This window comes from Dipodomys ordii, unplaced genomic scaffold (genome assembly GCF_000151885.1).
Source record: "Dipodomys ordii isolate 6190 unplaced genomic scaffold, Dord_2.0 Scaffold161, whole genome shotgun sequence".
Classification (NCBI taxonomy): domain Eukaryota; kingdom Metazoa; phylum Chordata; class Mammalia; order Rodentia; family Heteromyidae; genus Dipodomys; species Dipodomys ordii.
The window spans coordinates 3,798,689-3,817,330 of record NW_012267377.1 but is presented as its reverse complement, the minus strand read 5'-3'; the positions used below and the strand labels follow the sequence as shown (position 1 = coordinate 3,817,330).

At 41.3% G+C, this 18,642-nt stretch overlaps 1 protein-coding gene across 1 annotated transcript in view; it reads right to left on the bottom strand.

The window, feature by feature from the left end:
• Nucleotides 1-18,642, bottom strand: part of Hecw1 (HECT, C2 and WW domain containing E3 ubiquitin protein ligase 1) — a 163,979-nt gene that overhangs the window by 74,847 nt on the left and 70,490 nt on the right. The window contains exons 6-8 of the mRNA XM_013033006.1: nucleotides 10,425-10,567; nucleotides 5,820-5,920; nucleotides 2,703-4,049 (exon numbers count right to left, since the gene is read on the bottom strand). Of these exons, the coding sequence (XP_012888460.1) occupies nucleotides 2,703-4,049; nucleotides 5,820-5,920; nucleotides 10,425-10,567 (1,591 nt within the window). The remainder of the gene's footprint in view (nucleotides 1-2,702; nucleotides 4,050-5,819; nucleotides 5,921-10,424; nucleotides 10,568-18,642) is intronic.

The window sequence follows — 18,642 nt, the reverse complement described above, 5'->3', positions numbered from 1 at the left end:
TTAAAGTTAGACTCACTGTTTAAATACCTGGAAGAACTTTAACTTGGTGAGATTGCTTACCAGATTGTTGAGTTTCTTTGTAACATAATCTCACCTAATTCTTCCACTTATCCTGTGGTGCTAATTCTACAATTACACCTATGCACATGAAGAAACTGAGGTACAGAGCAATTGGTGAGCACTTGGTGAGAATGCAGCATCTAAATATGAATCTGGAAGACCAGCCTCCAGGGCTTGAGCTCATAGCCACAACATTATCTTGCTCCTTTTATTCATTTGCAGAAGGAATGAAGGGGTTTAAAAATTGAAATGTAAACGTAGTTTTTCTAGAGGGAAATGAGGCAAAAATTTGACAAAGAAACGGGGTGTTGGTGGTTGACACCTCAGGAGCCTGAGATCAGATGATCTTAGTTTAAAGCCCACCTGGGCAAGAAAGTCTAAGAGGTTCATCTCTCCAATTAACCACCCTGAACCCTGGAGCTATGGCTCAAGTGGTAAAAAAAAAAAGGTTAGGTTAGGTAGAGTGCCCAGTCCCTGAGTTCAAGCCCTAGACAGGCAAAGAAAAAAACAAAATACAAGCAAGGAATAGCAGTAGCCTATATTACTGTCCTTTTGGACTTCAATGGACTGGACAGAGTTGTAACAAGGTGCGCATTCTTGAATTGTTGCCAAATCCTCCACTAAGCCTGCCTTTGCTAACCTACTGCATATCTATAGTAAAAGAAATCTCAATCTTAAAAGGTACATAAGCCAAGGGTGAGGGGTGGGGGAAATACAGTGTTTCCTAAGGGAGCAGAAGCCATGCCCCCACGCGTGTGTCAGGTAGGTCTCTGTGTGAGGGACCAGCACCTAGTGAGGCACTGTTAGCTTCTGAGGCCAGGCGGAAAGACTGGCTGTTAAGTCATGTGTCAGAATCTACAAAGCCCCATGAGATTCATAGTCCCTTTCAAGAGCCACAGGAATGTACATAGCTCTCCTTCTAATGGCCATAGCCAAGCACGGAGGTGCCTTCAGATACTTCATGAGAAACTGCCCTACAAACACTTCCGCTTATGGCTACAGAACCCTTTCCTACCTTTCTCCTGTTACGCTGCCAATCTTTCAAAGGCAGGATAGTGATTTTTTTTTTTTGGTGGTGGGGGGGGGCTTTGTTCGTTTTGAAAAATAAGCTTTGAAATAAATTTACACAGAGCCAGTTTCAATCAATAGTGTAGATAATCTCTGAATAGGTAGGCCAAAATACATTCCAGGCTAATACACTCTGAATGGCTCTGAGCTAAGAATGGGTAGAACACTTGTTAGTGCGAAAGAAGTCAAAGAGGAGGGGGCTTTCAACGAGAATAGTAATAGTTAGTTACATGCTTTTGCCTTCCTCTTGATGAATAAAGCCTGAACATTTACTGTCTGGTCTGAAGCATCAGTTCCTCTGTATAACTCTTTCCATCATGGTGTTATTATGGACTATCTTTCCATGTATTCTCTGATGCTGATCAATCTCCCTGGAGCAGCACTTAGCATCTGGCCTCCAACAAAGTAGCTATTCAAAACAATCTTGTTCAAGTTTTCCATCCTATGCTTATTTTCAGGGCTGTATTTCAATGCTGTGCATCGCCATGATCTTTCTGGCTTCTCTGTGCCATTTTTTTTCTTCTGCCAATTTCCTGTGTCTCTCTTATATGTGACAATTTCACTCACCCCTTCTTCCTCTGAAACATAGAACTAGTCACCACTAAATACTTTAAATTATTTTTTATGCTCATTCTAGTTCCTGATTTTTTTTTAAACCTTAAGTGCCAAGCATTTGTTTAAAGAGCTAAGCATCAAGAAAATGCAATTCTGGCCCTCAATGAGCTTACAATCTAGGGAGAATACCATCACTTTTTTTTTTTGTCCTTTTGGAAGCTGATTTACACCAAACAGTAAAATAACACAATCTCTGTTTTCCTCTTTTACAAACAACAGCACCATTTCATATTATGCAACTTTCCCCTTCCCCTCCCCCTCACTTGGTGGAAGTTGATGCTCAATCCTGCATAAGGAAAGACACATTAGAATTTGATCCCATAGACAGGAGCAAGAAAAGGAACACTTTGGTTTAAAACACACATTTTAAAATATACATTTTAAAACTAAAGGTGATTTTCTTTTTCAATTAGCATCTTAGTTGAAGCAACGGTATTTATGCATTCGCGTTTTTCTTCCCTTCCATGAACCAACATAGCTAACAGCAGTCACAACCACCACCACAAATCCACACCAACCGCGATAACACGAAGGGAGCTGACAGAAACCGTGGCAAACGTATACAGACTATCCACAGACATGGGGCTAGCTAAACCCTCAGACGGAAATAAACGGATATTTTGCAACGAATGCTAGCCATTGGCAGCTAAATCTTCAACGCACTCTGGGAAGGCACATGGACTTTTCCACCTGGGATTCGCTCTGGGGTCTGTCTTACGAGGCTGGCTACTCCTGGCACTTGGGTTGGTGGCCCCCACCGTTCTGCGGATGGGTGAACACCAACAGAGAGACAAGCACACAAGTGCACGCTCACCCACTGATGTTGGGGGTTGTGAATCTGAGACCCAGTCGCCCAGCCCCATGCACACGTGGACCAGACAGGCCCTGGGCCCCCGGTGACTCTCTCCAAACCCGGCTCCTGCGTCCTGGGCTCCCTCCCACCAGGTTTGAGGTCTAACCTTCTCTCCGATCGCTTGGACCTGCCATGGGGGACTCCAGGGCGTCGGTGGCTCTGGCTCTGTCCGTGCCCTCGTGCCAGGGCCCAGTGCCTGAGGGCTCGGCCTCGGGCTCGGGGCTCTGCACCGAATCGGGCGCCGACTCGAAGGCGCTGTTCTCCTCCTCCTCTTCCTCCTCCTCTTGGGACGAGAAGACGGTGCTCTCCGAGATCTTGGCGCTGTCCACCGAGGAGAAGCGCGAGTGGCACGCGAACCTGCTGTTGCCATGGTGACAGGAGGGGCTGTAGCACGAGGGGCTGTAGCAGGAGGAGCTGTAGCACGAGGAGCTGTAGCAGGAGGGGCTGCAGCACGAGCCGTCGCAGCCCTCGCAGCCCTGCTCCCCGCCCTGCCGGGGGCTGGAGTCACTATCGCTCCCCGTGCTAGGCTGTGCGTCCCCGTCTGCGCCCCGGCCACCACCGTTGGCCAAGCTGGGGAAGTGGCTCCTGGGGTGGCCAGGGGCAGCCAGGCCTCGGGTAGCCCCTCCGGGCTCGGCCCCATCCTCGTCCAGCGCCGGTGGGGGCTCGGCAGCCATGGTGTCCACCTCGCTGAGCGCATCCTTATCCGAGGAGTCCTCGAGGGTGCGCTCCTCCTCCTCCTCCGCGCAGTCCTCGGGGGCGCAGCCTCCGGCCTGGGCGGAGGGCAGGCTGTGCAGCAGGGTGTGGATGCGGATGTAGTGCGTCCTGGGGGTCTCGGGGTCCCCGCAGGCCGACGCGATCACCGTCTCCAGCTCCGACACCGGCAGGGAGCACGGCCTGCTTTTCCTCTTCACCGAGCCCCGCAGCTGCAGCCCGGCTTCTCCAAGGTCCAGCGCAGACGCATCCCCCTCCGGCTCCAGCGCCTCCAGCTTCTCCTCCTTCTTCCCCTGGCCCTCCTCCACCTCTTCCTCCTCCCCTCGGGCCCTGCTTTCTGAAGCTGCATCCTCCTCTACCTGATTCTCCTTGCGGTCTGGCGTCTCGCTGTCCCCCAGCAGCAGCAATGGGGAGGCCTCTTCGCCCAGCTCCAGCTCCTCAGCCAGCTGTTCTGCACTCAGGCTGGGCTGGGGATCTTGTTTTGTGGCCAGAAGCTCCCCAGCCTCATCGGGTACCTGGGGATCCACGCCATCGTCTCCTGCCTCGGTGGTGACCGCTGCCTCCTCCGCTTGCCCAGCCTGCTCCAGGACCTGCTGGCCCGCACTGTCCACCGCGCAGGCCTCCCTCGGGGGCTCGCCGGGCTCTGGAGCCTCACTTGGAGGGGCCCCACCGCTGCTTCCCAGGAGGCTGTTTGGCACGTCTGCTGACTCGGGCTCGGTACTTAGGGACATCTCCTCATCATCTGCTGGCAAGAAGAGAAGCAAGTCATTCATTCCTTCTGGAAGAAAGCATTGTGGCGCTAGTGCACAGCTAAGCCATCGTGAAGGGATTTCCACGTGAGGGGACTGGACGTAGGGGTTGATCCTCATCAACCCCTCTCCCTGGGCAGAGCTCTGCTACAGCAGAGTTCTGTAGCTCCTTAACGACAATTTGCAACGGTGGGTATATTCTAAGATTGTGAGTCAAGGGAATTTTTAAAAATTATTTTGTTGTTATTGCTATGGTTGTTGGTGGTAAAATGACCAAGTCTAGCACTACCTCAGTGCTGGTTACATAACTGGTGCCCAACCATCCTTGATGATCCCTGTCACACGAATGGTGCTTGTTCTTAAGTGTCCTGTGATGGGTCCCAAGGGGACAGCTACTAAAATGGGAGAGCCAGGTTCTTAAGCAAGTAGAGAGAAGACAAGGGCTGGGTGACAGATGGGAGCAATCACTGTCATTTGGAGCTTATTGCAATAGAAAACCAAACTAGGTCTCCACACCAGGCAGCGGTTCGAGGAACTGCAATCACTGTTTAACTCTCCCTTCCCAGCTGCTCAACTGGGTGTCTGCCACATGTCAATGTCCCCACTGCAAATGACACTGTCTTTTCGATAAGCATTAAATCCTATGTCTACTCTGAAGAAGAGTTAGTCTTATTCTCAATATGCAGCAATGGCTGAATTTGACAAGATAATATAGTTGTTTTCTCCCAGTCTGGTTACATATTGGGCATAGAAAAGTGCAATTGCAGTTTAATGAATGGGTAGCAATAAATTCCAAACTCTTAAATTCTCAGAGGCTCCATTCATAACAGCAATGCATAAAGGTGTCCCAAAAGGACCTACCAATTCTCAGTGTGACCCACATCCATACATGAGCTGTGGGGCAAGAGGAGACACAAACCATCAGGCACACCATCATTGTTTTGTTTTTATTTTTTGGTTAGTTGTGGGGCTTGAACTCTGGGCATGGGTGCTGTCCCTCAGCTCTTCAGCTCAAGGTGAGTGCTCTACTGCTTGAGCCACAGTGCCACTTCCAATTTTCTGGTGGTTAATTGGAGATAAGAGTCTCAAGGACTTTCCTGCCTGGGCTGGCTTTGAACCATGATCCTTAGATCTCAGCCTCCTGAATAGCTAGGATTATAGGCGTGAGCCACTGGCACCAGGCTCATGTCATCATTTTTATTGGTAAGTTTGTTTTGGCATGCAACAAATGAACATAGTTATGAATTTTTCTGTTTCACTTGTATTTTTCATTTCATCTGTGGTATTTTTTTAAAAAAACTATTGTACAATAACAATTGTATTGTTCTCTGACAACATGACATTCATCAGATACTAGCCAGTTTATATCTATCTATGAGTAAAAAGAGATGCTTCTCATTCATTCACTCCTGTATGCAATTCCCAAACATCTATGGAGCACCTTCTGCTATAACCTAGAGGAGCTAGCCATAAAACAATAAATGCGATGTGATTCTGGATCCAGCTGGGCTGTGTGTCCATCTCCGTTCCCTTTTGTAATCTTCTACCTTTGGGCCACCAGAGTGAAGAGGAGCCTTTCAGTCCAGGGACAGCAACCTGGCTTCCAGAAAAATCTCTGGCTTCTGGGACTCAAATGAAGCAGATAAGAGAACCACAAAACCTAGAACATGTCTGGAGAGAGCCATGGTTACTTGTGCTTTAGAGAAAGGAGCCACACTAAGACATTCTCCTAGGAGAAGACATGACGTTCATGCTGAAAATACCTGGATGGATGGAGGAAGTGATCTCAAATCGGAATTGCAGCTGTCCACTCACATGATCTGTTGGAAGCCTGCGGCCAAGTGTGTAGCTGACCACCCTGTCCCTGGAAGGAAATAAGTGCTGTCACAGATCCAGTTAGCACCTCCCCTGTTACAAACCACGCAGAGTACTGCTACACCAGCAACCCTAGAGAAGGCTTGGCAGCAGGAGCTGAGGATCTTCCCAGGACCAGATAACCTTGAAGTGATGGGAATAAACACATCTGGGTGCAGCTGGCACCAAATTCTCACGGAATACTGAAAGTCCAAGTCACCAAACTGTAATCCATAATGTGACGCATGACTTTTTATTTAACATATATGGGTGGTTAAAAACCAAAAACTCAGGGCTGGGAAGATGGCTCAGTGGTAGAGCGCTTGCCTTGCATGCCTGAGGCCCTGGGTTCGATTCCTCAGCATCACATAAGCAAAAAGAAAAAAGCCAGAAGTGGCACTGTGGCTCAAGTGGTAGAACGCTAGCCTTGAGCTTTAGAGCTGAGGGACAGCGCCCAGGCCCAGAGTTCAGGCCTCACGACCGGACCTCCCCCCCCCAAAACAAAAACAAAAACAAAAACTCAAAGAAGAGGAATATTTTGGGGCATATGAAATTTGCATGAAATTCAAATTTCAGAGCCCATAAATAAAGTTTTATTGGCACACATTCCTGTTCATTAGCTTACATGTTATCTGTGGCTATATCCATGCTACAGTGCAAGTGCTGATCCTTTAGGATAGAGAATGTTGCCTGCTAACTAAAAATATTTACTACCTGGCCCTTTACAGAACAAGATTTCCAACCTGTGTTCTAGAGGACAGAGAGAAAAAGAGAGAGAGAGAGAAAGGCACAGTTGTTCATTGCTTGCTTTTCCTGTGTAGACTGCCATTTTTCAAAAATACATTGCCATTTTACAAGGAGGCAGTGCCAGAACATGGTGCCCTGAGGGTTATATGTGATGTATAAGAATGGGTATCTGGGCTGGGAAGGTGGCTTAGTGGTAGAGCGCTTGCCTTGCATGCCTGAGGCCCTGAGTTCAATTCCTCAGCATCACATAAGCAAAAAGAAAAAAGCCGGAAGTGGCGCTGTGGCTCAAGTGATAGAGCGCTAGCCTTGAGCTTAAGAGCTGAGGGACAGTGCCCAGGCCCAGAGTTCAGGCCTATGACCAGACCTCCCCGCCCCCAAACAAAAAAAGAATGGATATTATCAAGGTCGCTGCAGCTGTGCACTGTGCTTTGGGAAGCCATCTGCTTTAGGATGGAGTAAAGGCTAGACTTGTAGGCTTGGTTCATTGGCTTGTAAATTCCAGTTAAACCAGTTAGAAAGATTCAGCCCTGGACTCAGGTTCCATCTCATCTACCCTCTTAAAGTAGTTGTTTAAATGACTAAAAAGACAGCTATCCAAGAGGACAATAGAGCTTTAGTAGAGTAAATTGTCCACTATCTTGGCTGAAACTGGAGCAATGACTACCTTGGGACAGCCAGAAATGAACTACTCCAGTGTCCCTGATGAGAATGAAGGCTTATTCCACAACCATTACTTTATATTCATTCCAACTTTAAAAATTTGTGGTATGCAAATAAAAACATAAATTATAGGCTGGTAGTGTTTTAGTGTTTCTAGGAAACATTGACATTACACAATGAACAATGTATTCGAATAACCCACTGGGTTGATATTTTCCTTAAAGAAGCATCAAATGTTGGTGTACTCATTTTCATAAAAAAACACTCCTGAATAAAAGGAAGTGTTTCATACATTAGTGTTATAAGAGTAGTGGGGTGTCTTCAACACAATTTTCACTAATAGATCATTTGGACAAAGAGCCAAGTAAGAAACTTCATAATTAAACTATATCACAGATGTATTTACAAATATTCCATCCAACAGAAGCAGAATACACACTGTATTCTTCTCAGAAGCCCCTGGACCTTCTACAGCATAGATTATATTCCAGGCCATAAAGCAAGTCTTAAACAATACAAGAAGACTGAAATCATATCTTGTATCTTGTCAGATCATAAGGGAATGGAATTAGAAATCAATAGCAAGATAAACAACAGAAACTATATTGAGATTGGCCAATACACATTTCAGTAATCAGTATTTCTTCAAGGAAAGACAAGAGGAATTTTTTAAAAATCCTAGAGTCAAATGAAAATAAAAACACAACTTATCAGATCCATTGGGATACAGGAAAGGTAGTTAGTTCTAAGAGGGAGTTTATAGCTATGAGTGCCTACATTAAAAATATTGGAATCACTCCTTAAGTGTTCTAGCATATTATAGTTCATTTCTCTGCATGCTTTGTCAGTTCCTGGATAATTCATTCAAAGATATGCCCCCACGGTACTTATGGAAACATTAAAATTATGCTGTTATTCAGAGATACATAATATCACTGGAGAAAGAAATTGGGAAGACATGAAAACCAAAAGTGAGCGGGCATTTTGTAAATTCCTGCATGAAATTTTTGCAGAGTTTCATATCAGATAATATAGGACTACCTTTGATTAAGTCTTATACATGTGATGTTTGTTTCTTAATGATAGATAAAATAACATGGTATTTTGCTAAAAAAAAAAAAAACACCGCAAAACACCAAAACCAGAGATCACAAATAAATAACACAATAATATACTTTAAGCTTAAGCTTTTAGAAAGACAAGAAAAAGCTACCTCCAAATTAATAAATGAAAAGACATACTGAAGATCCGGGTAGAAATTAATAAAATGGAGACTTAACAATATGAAGAATCAAAAAGTCAGTTCTTTGAAAAAATGAACAAGGTCAACAAGTCTTAGCCAAAGTAACCAAAAGAGAGAAAAGACCGAAATGAATACAATTAGAGGTGAAAAAGGGATGCTTTAACATATGCAGGAATCCAGTAATGAAAACTCCTCTGCATGGTAGAGATGGGTCCTCACTGTGGCCTAGTGCATAGAACAGTGCTCACCCATCCAGCCCTGAATGAACAAATACTACACATCAGATAACAATGTGTTTAATGTTGAATCTTACCCATGCTCGTTTTGTCTTTTAGCCTGCCAGAGCATAAAGGAGGGCAACAGTGAAGAGGTGTCATTGTCCAATAACAATTGTACTCATCACCTGATTTATGAAATGGTAACCCCTCTGTACAACATCTTGATAATAACAATAATATTATATGTTTAAAATGCTTAAAACTATGCCTGCTTTTCTTTATTATTTTTTTCTGGTCATACTGGTGTTTGAATTCAGGGCCTTGAACTTGCTACATTGGTCTTTGCCACTTAAGCCACACCTTCAGTACTAATTTATTTTTGCTAGTTATTTTTGATACAGGATCTTTCTTTTCCTCTCTATGGGAAGGGGCGGGAGTGTACCTGAGCCACAGTTCACCTACTTTAGGCTATCCATTATTGTTGAGATCATAGACTCATATCACCACATTCAATTTCCTCTTTGGAGGTAGAAAAGCTACCCAGTCTTGTCAATCCCAGCCTCCCATATAGTGTGGTACTACTGCATCCAACTATGTGTTGAGAAAGGTTTTTATGAAATTTTCTGCCCAGGTTGGCCTCAAACTCAGAGTTTCCCAGCCTCAGCCTGTCAAGTAGCTACAATTACAGGCATAAATCACTGATACCCAGCTGAATACTTTCCCTTATTCTTTTGAGATCTCATGATATCATATTGAAACATAAGTTTATATTTATAGTGATATGACTCACATTTTTAAATATAGTTGCTGTTACCTAAGAAAATACATATTATTCATGGAGAATGTATCTGATCACAGTTGACTTTAATTTAGAGAATCTTGAGCAGACATGAATGCAAAAGTTCTAAAAACCAGAAGCATGCTGTCATATACAATTGAATTCTGCAAACAGCATAATTGCTATCATTCCATGGTAGTGCATGCTTTTAAATTTTCATCCATTTAATCTAGAATTTTCAAGTGATAGCATCTTCTGAGATGACTTTAGGCAAGAAACCTAGCATTTGCTATGGAAATGTTGCATATTGATTAAATCCTACATGCAAGACAGGCATGCGAATAACATAATAGTCTTCTTAGTCAAAACAAATGTTAATTTCTATCCATTCAGAAAAAAAATGCCTCTTTGATGACTTCTTTTACTTTTTTATTTTATTTTATTTTTTGTCGGTCGTGGGGCCTGAACTCTGGGCCTGGGCGCTGTCCCTCAGCTCTTCAGTTCAAGGCCAGTGCTCTACCACTTGAGCCACAGCGCCACTTCTGACTTTTTCTGCTTATGTGATGCTTAGGAATCGAACCCATGCACTCTACCACTGAGCCACCTTCTTAGCCCCCCCATGACTTCTTTTAATAGTCTCAGGATTTTTCTACTTGCTTACAGGATATATTACTAGTGATATACTAATAATGGGAAAGGAAAGGATTTGTTTAATTAAATGTGGCTTAGGCAATATAATTCATGGGAGGAGCCAAGGAAATGTAACACTTTTAGGTTGACTTCCCATCAGCCTGTATTGTATGGTACTGCCTGAGGCATGGCCCATTGGCTGAAGTCTAATAATAGTTAGAACCCATTGTAAATTTACCCTATAGCGTGTCTCTCCAGAAGTCTCTGCACAGGCATCGACAGCTTTCCCAAGAAACGCTTGATGATGGGGCGGCTCTTGGCAAACTTGTCCTTTACCTCAATTTCCAGCACATCAGTGGGCAAGGACACGAAACTGAATTGCTACAAGGAGAGAAAAGCAATTAACTGAGAGGTTCCAGGGCTGGCCAGGTCCCAGTCCATTTGCCTGAAAGAAGTCATGGTAAAAACAAAAATAAACAAAATCTAGCCTGCAATATTTACATCAAGGTCTTACAAGTATGTGGAGTGACAATAGAATGTTCCCTCAGGGCTTAAAAAAAGGTTATTCGCTGAGATTCAAACACTGACTTTGGTACAAGTTAAAGAGCAAGAATCCTACTCAGACTTCCTTTACTTGGCTTAAGTTATTGTCATACTTGAAGAACAAACACAACCATATATAAGTCAGAAAATGCATTCTCAATGAACAAAACCATATTTTATTTCAAGATTATGATGACATATTTAAAAATAGTTATATGATACACTGTATTCTTGAAGTGGAAAAAGATAAAAACTTTCACTCTATAATGGTAAGGGATGTAAATGGATCCAACTTATGGAGATATGTATCTGTTGATATTTACTGGCATCTAAACCAAAAAATTGAAAGATTGAAAAATTCTTTCAATTCAGAATTCAAACACTAGGAATTTTTCGTCTTCACTAGTTCACATAAGTTCATGAAAGATGTATCTTCTAATGATGTCCATTGAAATGTTACAAACAATGGCAAAAGACTAGGAAATAAAACCAAAAACAAACAACCCACATCTATTGATCTTTAGGATACTGCTTAAATGGAGTATACCACATCTTCTGAAAGCAAAAGATCAACATCATTAAAAAATAGCATTAAAAATGCAAGCCAGGTGCTGGTGGCTCATAATTATAATCCTAGCTACTCAGGAGGCTGAGATCTGAGGATCTGGGTTCAAAGCCAGCCTGGGCAAGCTAGTCTGTGAGACACTTATCTCTAAAAACCACTAGAATACCAGAAGTGGTGCTGTGGCTCAAGTGGTAGAATGCTAGCCTTGAGCTGAAGAGCTCAGGGTCAGTGCCCAGCCCCAGAGTTCAAGACCCACAACTGACCAAAAAAAAAAAAAAAAAAAAAAAAAAGCAAGTCAGTGTGTACTGACGTGAAGAGATACCCAACTAAATGAAGAAACAAAACACAGAACATTTTAAGAATGGAATTCCATTTGTACTTTAAACCACAGAGAGACTGCAGGAAGGACAGACTTCAAAATGATAATTGACTGGTAGAGGAGAGGAAGCTCAGCTTATAGATTTTATTTAATTTGATTCCTTACTATGCATTTGTTAAACAGTATGTGATGTGATTTTTAAAATGAAACAACAATAATGAAAGACTATGACTGTCAGAAGTAATCAATAAAAGTAAAAAGACTCAAGAAGGGAAATGTTGGCATTACCTGGTCTGGACTGTCTGAGAGGGGAAAGTCTTAAACAGTAACTTAATGAGGGCTGTGAAACAGCTGAAAATCTAATTATTTTCTTTCATTCTGATTAGTTCCTAAGAGCAATTATTTATACTTAGTTTATTTCCATTCACGGAGTTAGTATATGATCAGTCAGGATGAGACAGGGCATGCTGCGTAACAACCAACTTTCAAGTCTCAGTGACTGAAGATGATAAACTTGGATTTCCTGTTCTCATGCTCATCGTGAACTGTTTGGACAGCCACTCTCCCAAACATTGCCAGTCACACTAGAGGCAAAGAGAATCTGAGACAGTCTGCTCTTGAATGATATATGGGGTAATATGTGATGTCTCAACAGATGTACATTTGCATAATGTTTAAAGCCAGGTAAGTATATTTATCTCCTCAAATATTTGTCATTTATTTATTGTGAAAATATGCAACATTCTTTCTTCTCTGTATGTTGGGGTCTACATTATCTGTTGCTATCTTGTGCAACAGAACAGAAGAACTTATTTTTCCACTCTAAAGGGAACTCAGTACTCACCGATGAACATTTTCCTGTCCAGATTTCCCTGCTGTTCTCAACCTCGAACCATAAGCCTTCTGTCACTTATACCAAGAAATCAACATTTTTTTGGATTCTACATTGACAAGATCACCTGGTATTCATGTTTTATGCCTGGATTGTTATACTTCTAAATTACATTATAACTTAGTTTTAGTTAATGACTATATAATTCCTAAGAACCCATTATTCACGGTATTTACAAAATTGAATTACAGACATATCAAGTTTGAGGATCAAATTTAGATGCAAGTCCTACTCCTAAGGTCTGCCTACCTGAGACTCAAGCTATCTGGTATATCCCTTTAAAATGTCTATTATTTCAGTCCATTATTTCATTCTGAATTGTATTATATCTTTTAAATTAAGTGCCCAACAATAGGTTAAATACATTGTAGTATATGAGGACAGAATTATTTATAATTTTATAAATTATGAGTATTTATATAATTACATATGTTGCAGTATGATTATTACATATTAAATAATGAGATGGAAGATGCTTGTTTGATAATGGTGCATGACAAAAGAAAAACAAGTAATTACATATAACTCACAATCCTAGCACTACGCTTATTACATAGGCAAGTATAATCATTTATATACTTATTATATATTATGTATTTATAAATACATAAATATTTACATAGATAAGTATATCTATTTATCTGATCGACACAATTATGATAAATATATTTACCTAATTTATCTAAGAGATGAAAGCAAGTATAACAGTTTCTATAGTAGTTTTTAAAAATCAGATATGCCTCTCTTAAATTTATTTTCATATTTTTTCTGTACTTCCTACCTTAATTGCTTTTATTAAAACAAGATTATTTCTACCTACAGTAGTCTGCAGAGGACACTGAAGTGAGCTTATTGAATTATACTTGAGAGTTCAGTGGCAACTCCTGGGTTCATTTCTTTTCATACAGAACTTTTTTAACCTTTTTTTAAACCTTTTTTAACCTTCTTTCTTTTCCAGCACTATACCTAGATATCAATCTCTTCCCTTGGCTCTTGGAGTCCAGGTAGATCCCCAGCTAGGTCAGGCACTGTTTTAAAAAAAGCAGTGAGTAGCCCTGAAAGAGTAAAAATGTTTGTTTAGGGACAGGCTACTTGCACCAATGACCCTAATGCTACGGGGGTAGATTTTGCCCAGCTCTATTTGTTATCTAGCCTTTAATTCAAACCTCAGTCACTGGAGTGAAATAATGGTGATTTTTTTTTTTTTTGGTCTGATCGTGGGCCCTGATCTCTGGGCCTGGGCACTGTCCCTCAGCTCTTCAGCTCAAGGCTAGCGCTCTACCACCTGAGCTACAACGCTACTTCTGGCTTTTTTTTTTTCTGCTTATGTGGTGCTGAGGAATCGAACCCAGGGCCTCATGCATGCAAGGCAAGCCCTCTACCACTGAGCCAGCTCCAGCCCCTGGTGATTTTTATTTCTAGCTCTGCATAGTGACTTTCTGGACTTGGTCAATCACCACCTCTCTGAACTTCAGCTTCTTCACTGTACAATGAGAAGGTAACGCTCATGTTGTATGAGGTAGAGTTCATTCCTTATTCATGGAGTAGGAGACCTCTGGCCCACAGGCCCCCAAATCATTTGGCACATGCTTTTTGTATGCTTTTCATCAGCTGTCCATGGTCCTCTGCGTGTATTGCTAATCTTGTATGGCCCTTGCATGATATTACAAATGTCTAAATGGCCCTTGGAAGATGAAAGGTTCCTACCCCCATACTACCGTCTCCTTTCTCCTTTTGAGTCTTCAATGATTGGACTGCCTTCAAATTTATTTACTCAGTTCAGCTGGCCTTTATTAGCCAATAATTCTGTATAGTTTCTCATTGTAATCTATAGGCTTGTTGCAAATACTTACTGCACAGGCACAGCTACTTTTCTTACTACAACACCCACTCAGTCTTTGTATCCATGGAAACGACCTGCTTATTGATAAAAGAGAAATTGTGAATGATATATGCAAAATATGTCAAAAAAGATGTTGTTGCCTCAAGCACTCAGCTATTTTGGCAATCTTAACTCTGAATCCTAGCTCACCTGTCAAAGAAATCAGTGTGGAATGCAAGAGAAAATCTTGGACAGTCTTAAGAGTATGGACTATGGCTAGCTAATTTCTATCTTCATTGTTTTTGTTTCTGGGGATCTCAGAGGAAATATAACATATGGTTGGGTCAACAAATGAATAAGTGACTTATTATCTCTTCATAAGTTACAAAAAAGGACTCTTGGCATGAAGAGATAAGAGTAAAGTTCCAAGTCACTTCCCCACTAGAAATCTGGGTTCTGTCTTGTCTCTACTTTAGGAACCAACTGACAGATACCTTGTGTGTGTGTGTGTGTGTGTGTACCCGTGCACGTGAGCACACTGTTCCTGGGGTTTAAACTCAGGGCTTGGGCACTGCCCCTGAATGCAAAGCTAGTTCTCTACTCTGAGCCACAGCTGTACTTCCAGCTTTTTAGTGGTTAATTGGAGATAACACTCTTATGGACTTTTCTGCCTGGGTAGGCTTTGAACATGGTTCGATCCTTAGATTTTAGTCCCCTAAGTTGCTAGGATTACAGGCATGAGCCATTAGTGCCATCTCCAACTGACAGACTTTTTACAACTGCACAGAAACAACAAAAAGAAAGCTATCCAGGCCCAGTGTTAGGGTCATTATGAGCAGGGGTGATTCCTACAATGTCAACATTCTTCTAATTAAAAGCAAACTTTTTCTAAATTTAAGCATACGTTTTACTTTGGGCTCTTTACCCTGCTTTGCACTAGAATCATGTGAGGAGTTTTTTGTTGTTCTTTATTTGTTTTATTTACAAAGGTACCATGTTGGATTCCATTCCCCATCCCTCCCACCCCCAATATACACACTTTTATGCTGGTACTTAGGCTTGAACTCAGGTTTTGGGCACTGGCTGATCTTTACTTTTCTTGTTCAAGGCTGGCTGTCTACCATTAAAGCCACAGCTGCACTTAGAGCTTTTTAGTGGTTAACTGGAAATAGGAATTTCACAGTATTTCCTTGGCTGGTTCCAACTACAATTCTCAATCTCAGCCCCCGAGTAGCTAGGTTTACAGGTGTGAACCAGCAGTAATCTGGATCTCATTCTTGACTAATTAAGTTAGGCTGCCTTTGGGGTGGAGCAGGCGCTGTCAGTGTTTAAAGCTCTTCCAGTGACTCTGCTGTGATCACACAGGGTGAAGAAATACAGTTCTGTCAACGACAATGCCGTTATTATCAAATAACATTATTATTAGGAAAACATTCCTTAGAACAAAGTTAAATCTTCCTCAGTGGCCTCTGTGTTTAAGTATTTAAGTTACTGATCAGACCCCAGTTTAATACTTTATTCTTTAAACATTTAATAAATTACTCATTTTTAAATTAATAAGGATATGTATGTGTGTATATATATATATACTATGCCCCCAAGTTTAGACAAAGATGACTACTTTAGTTACTATTTAGTTATAATCATGTAGACACGTAGCATTTGACTGTAGGATCTGAGTTCTGTAAATTGCATAGTTTTACACATATACTTTACTGTGCATTACGGCCTCATTTATAACATTAATTTTCCTCAGAAATAATAGCTTCTTAGTTCCAGTTGAAGTGTTATATATTCCAAATTAATAAAGCATTATTGTATTTGAGAACTTCCAAAAGTAGAATATATATATCCCTTCAGCCATGTGTTTCTTACATATATATATATATATACTCTCATATATATATGAGTATATATATGAGTATATATATATATGACTAGGTTGTGTATTGTATGGCTTTTGTTTTTGAAGTTTAAATCAACAAATTTACTGTTCATAACTGGCACACAAAGTTGCTGTGTTTTTTGGGTAAATGATAGCTATTTTCAACTGACAATATCTTCATCTCCACACACACACACACACACACACACACACACACACACACACACACACAAGAGTTGGAAAATTGGAGGATATGTACATTTTTACTTGCAGAGTACCCAAATATAACTACTGGCTTCATTTTTATATGGAAAAATTATTTTAGGAGACTCTGAAAGAACAGAGAAACTAGGGATTGAAGGACTTAAGGGTAGCTAAAATTAAAACACAAAATCTTTCACATATATTTTTTCTCTTTAAATAAAAAGTATGAAATAATTTACATTTGAATGTCCTACTTATGTTTTTAAAAATAAGATACTTTTTACTTATGATAAGTGGAAATTGTCTCAACTGTGAAGATTGGGTAAAAGCTGGCTATATATAATTCAAATTATGTTAAAACCCAAATATAAAATATAGAGAGAAGTCAAATTTCCATTAAAGATAGCAGATATTCATGATCTCCTTTCCAAAGTAGGAAAATTCCACTAAAGGAAAGAAAGCTATTTGGCTAGAGACACTCACTTTGCTGTATGTAAATGAAAATACATTCCATGTGGCCTAAAATTTTAGAATCATATAGCAAAACCATACAATTCTACTTTGTTTATGTGTGTGCTGGTACTGGAACTTGAACTCGGAGCCTGGTTGCTGTCCCTGAGCTCTCCTTAGTCAAGGCTATTGCTCTACCACTTGAACCACAGCTGCACTTCCAGCCTTTTGTGGTTAATTGGAGATACAAGTCTCACAGACTTTCCTGCCTAGGCTGGCTTTGAACAGCGATCCTCAGATCTCAGCCTCCTGAGATCTGATGACAGGTGTGACTACTGGTGCTGGCTCAATTCTACTTTTGTAGACAGGTCAACTAATTAAAAGTAAGTTAGCATGATCATGGGAATTAGCGATTACATATTTGACGGGGCTTATTCCTTTTTCTTTAGCTTCTTTAGACACGTGAAGCCGTAGCATAGGCCTCCTGTTTTCTCATGGAAAAATGCAATGATTTTTAGGTTAACTTGATATTCCTCATCATCTTTACCTTAGAGTTCTTGTCCTTTACTAAAGTTATAATCTTTCTAATAAAGATATTTAATTTCAGTCTACACTGAATTAATTTGAAACTATATCCATCAATCTCTTGACTGTTCACTTAACCCATAATAAGCTATCTAGCTTTGATGGAGTCTCTGCTATTGACTAATAGTGCTTCTTTTACATTTCCTCTTATATCACACACACAACAGGCTTTCATCAAAAGAAGGGGAAATACTATCAAGTTTGCTCTACTTACATTGCTGATTATCAGATAACTCATCCAAATTTCTATTTTCCAGATGGCTCTCCTAGATGAAATAGACCAGCTAGAAACCAGATTTGAAGATGAAGGGTTTTCCTCCTATAGTTCTTGCTCAATGTGCTTTTGATTGCTCCTGTCTTTAAAGTGATTTGTGTTTTCACTTACAGATGTGCCTGAACCTGATAGTTTCTGCAATTGGCTACTAGGCTACTATCAAATTTACACCATTGTATTTCCCAGTGTTTTTTTTTAGAGAAGCTTGATGGTCCAAATCAATCTTGAAGGTCACTTGAACAGTGTTGTTGAGAGAGGAATGAAGCAGGATTCCCTTGCAAGCACACCTTGATATGCAGAGTTGGGCGGAAGGGGCTCCTTAGGGCCTGACAATTCTGAGGAATGAACTGTGACCCCAGGGACAAGACAAGCACCATGTGGGCTGGGTGGGAGCCTAACCTGTCTTCTGTCTTACACATTCTTTTCCTGTGCTGCACTCTCTCACAAAACTGAGTAGAATGTGGGTCAGTAGCACACAACAATGGAGGCATGATTTTAGTCACTCAGAATCTTCCCTGCAACAAGCTAATAAAAAAGTTCCTAGTCAACAAATCAAAGAAAGGTTGGACAAATGGGATTGCATGAAATTGCAGAGATTATGCAAGGCAAAGGACATAGCTAGCAAGATCAATAGAAAGCCCACAGATTGGGAGAAGATCTTCACTAGCCATATAACAGACAAGGGTCTCATATCTAAAATATACTTGGAACTCAAAAAAATTAAATCCCGGCTGGGAAGGTGGCTCAGTGGTAGAGCACTTGCCTTGCATGCATGAGGCCCTGGGTTCGATTCCCTAGCACCACATAAGAAAAAAAATAAGCCGGAAGTGGTGCTGTGGCTCAAGTGGTAGAGCGCTAGCCTTGAGCTGAAGAGCTGAGGGACAGCGCCCAGACCCAGAGTTCAGGCCCCATGACCG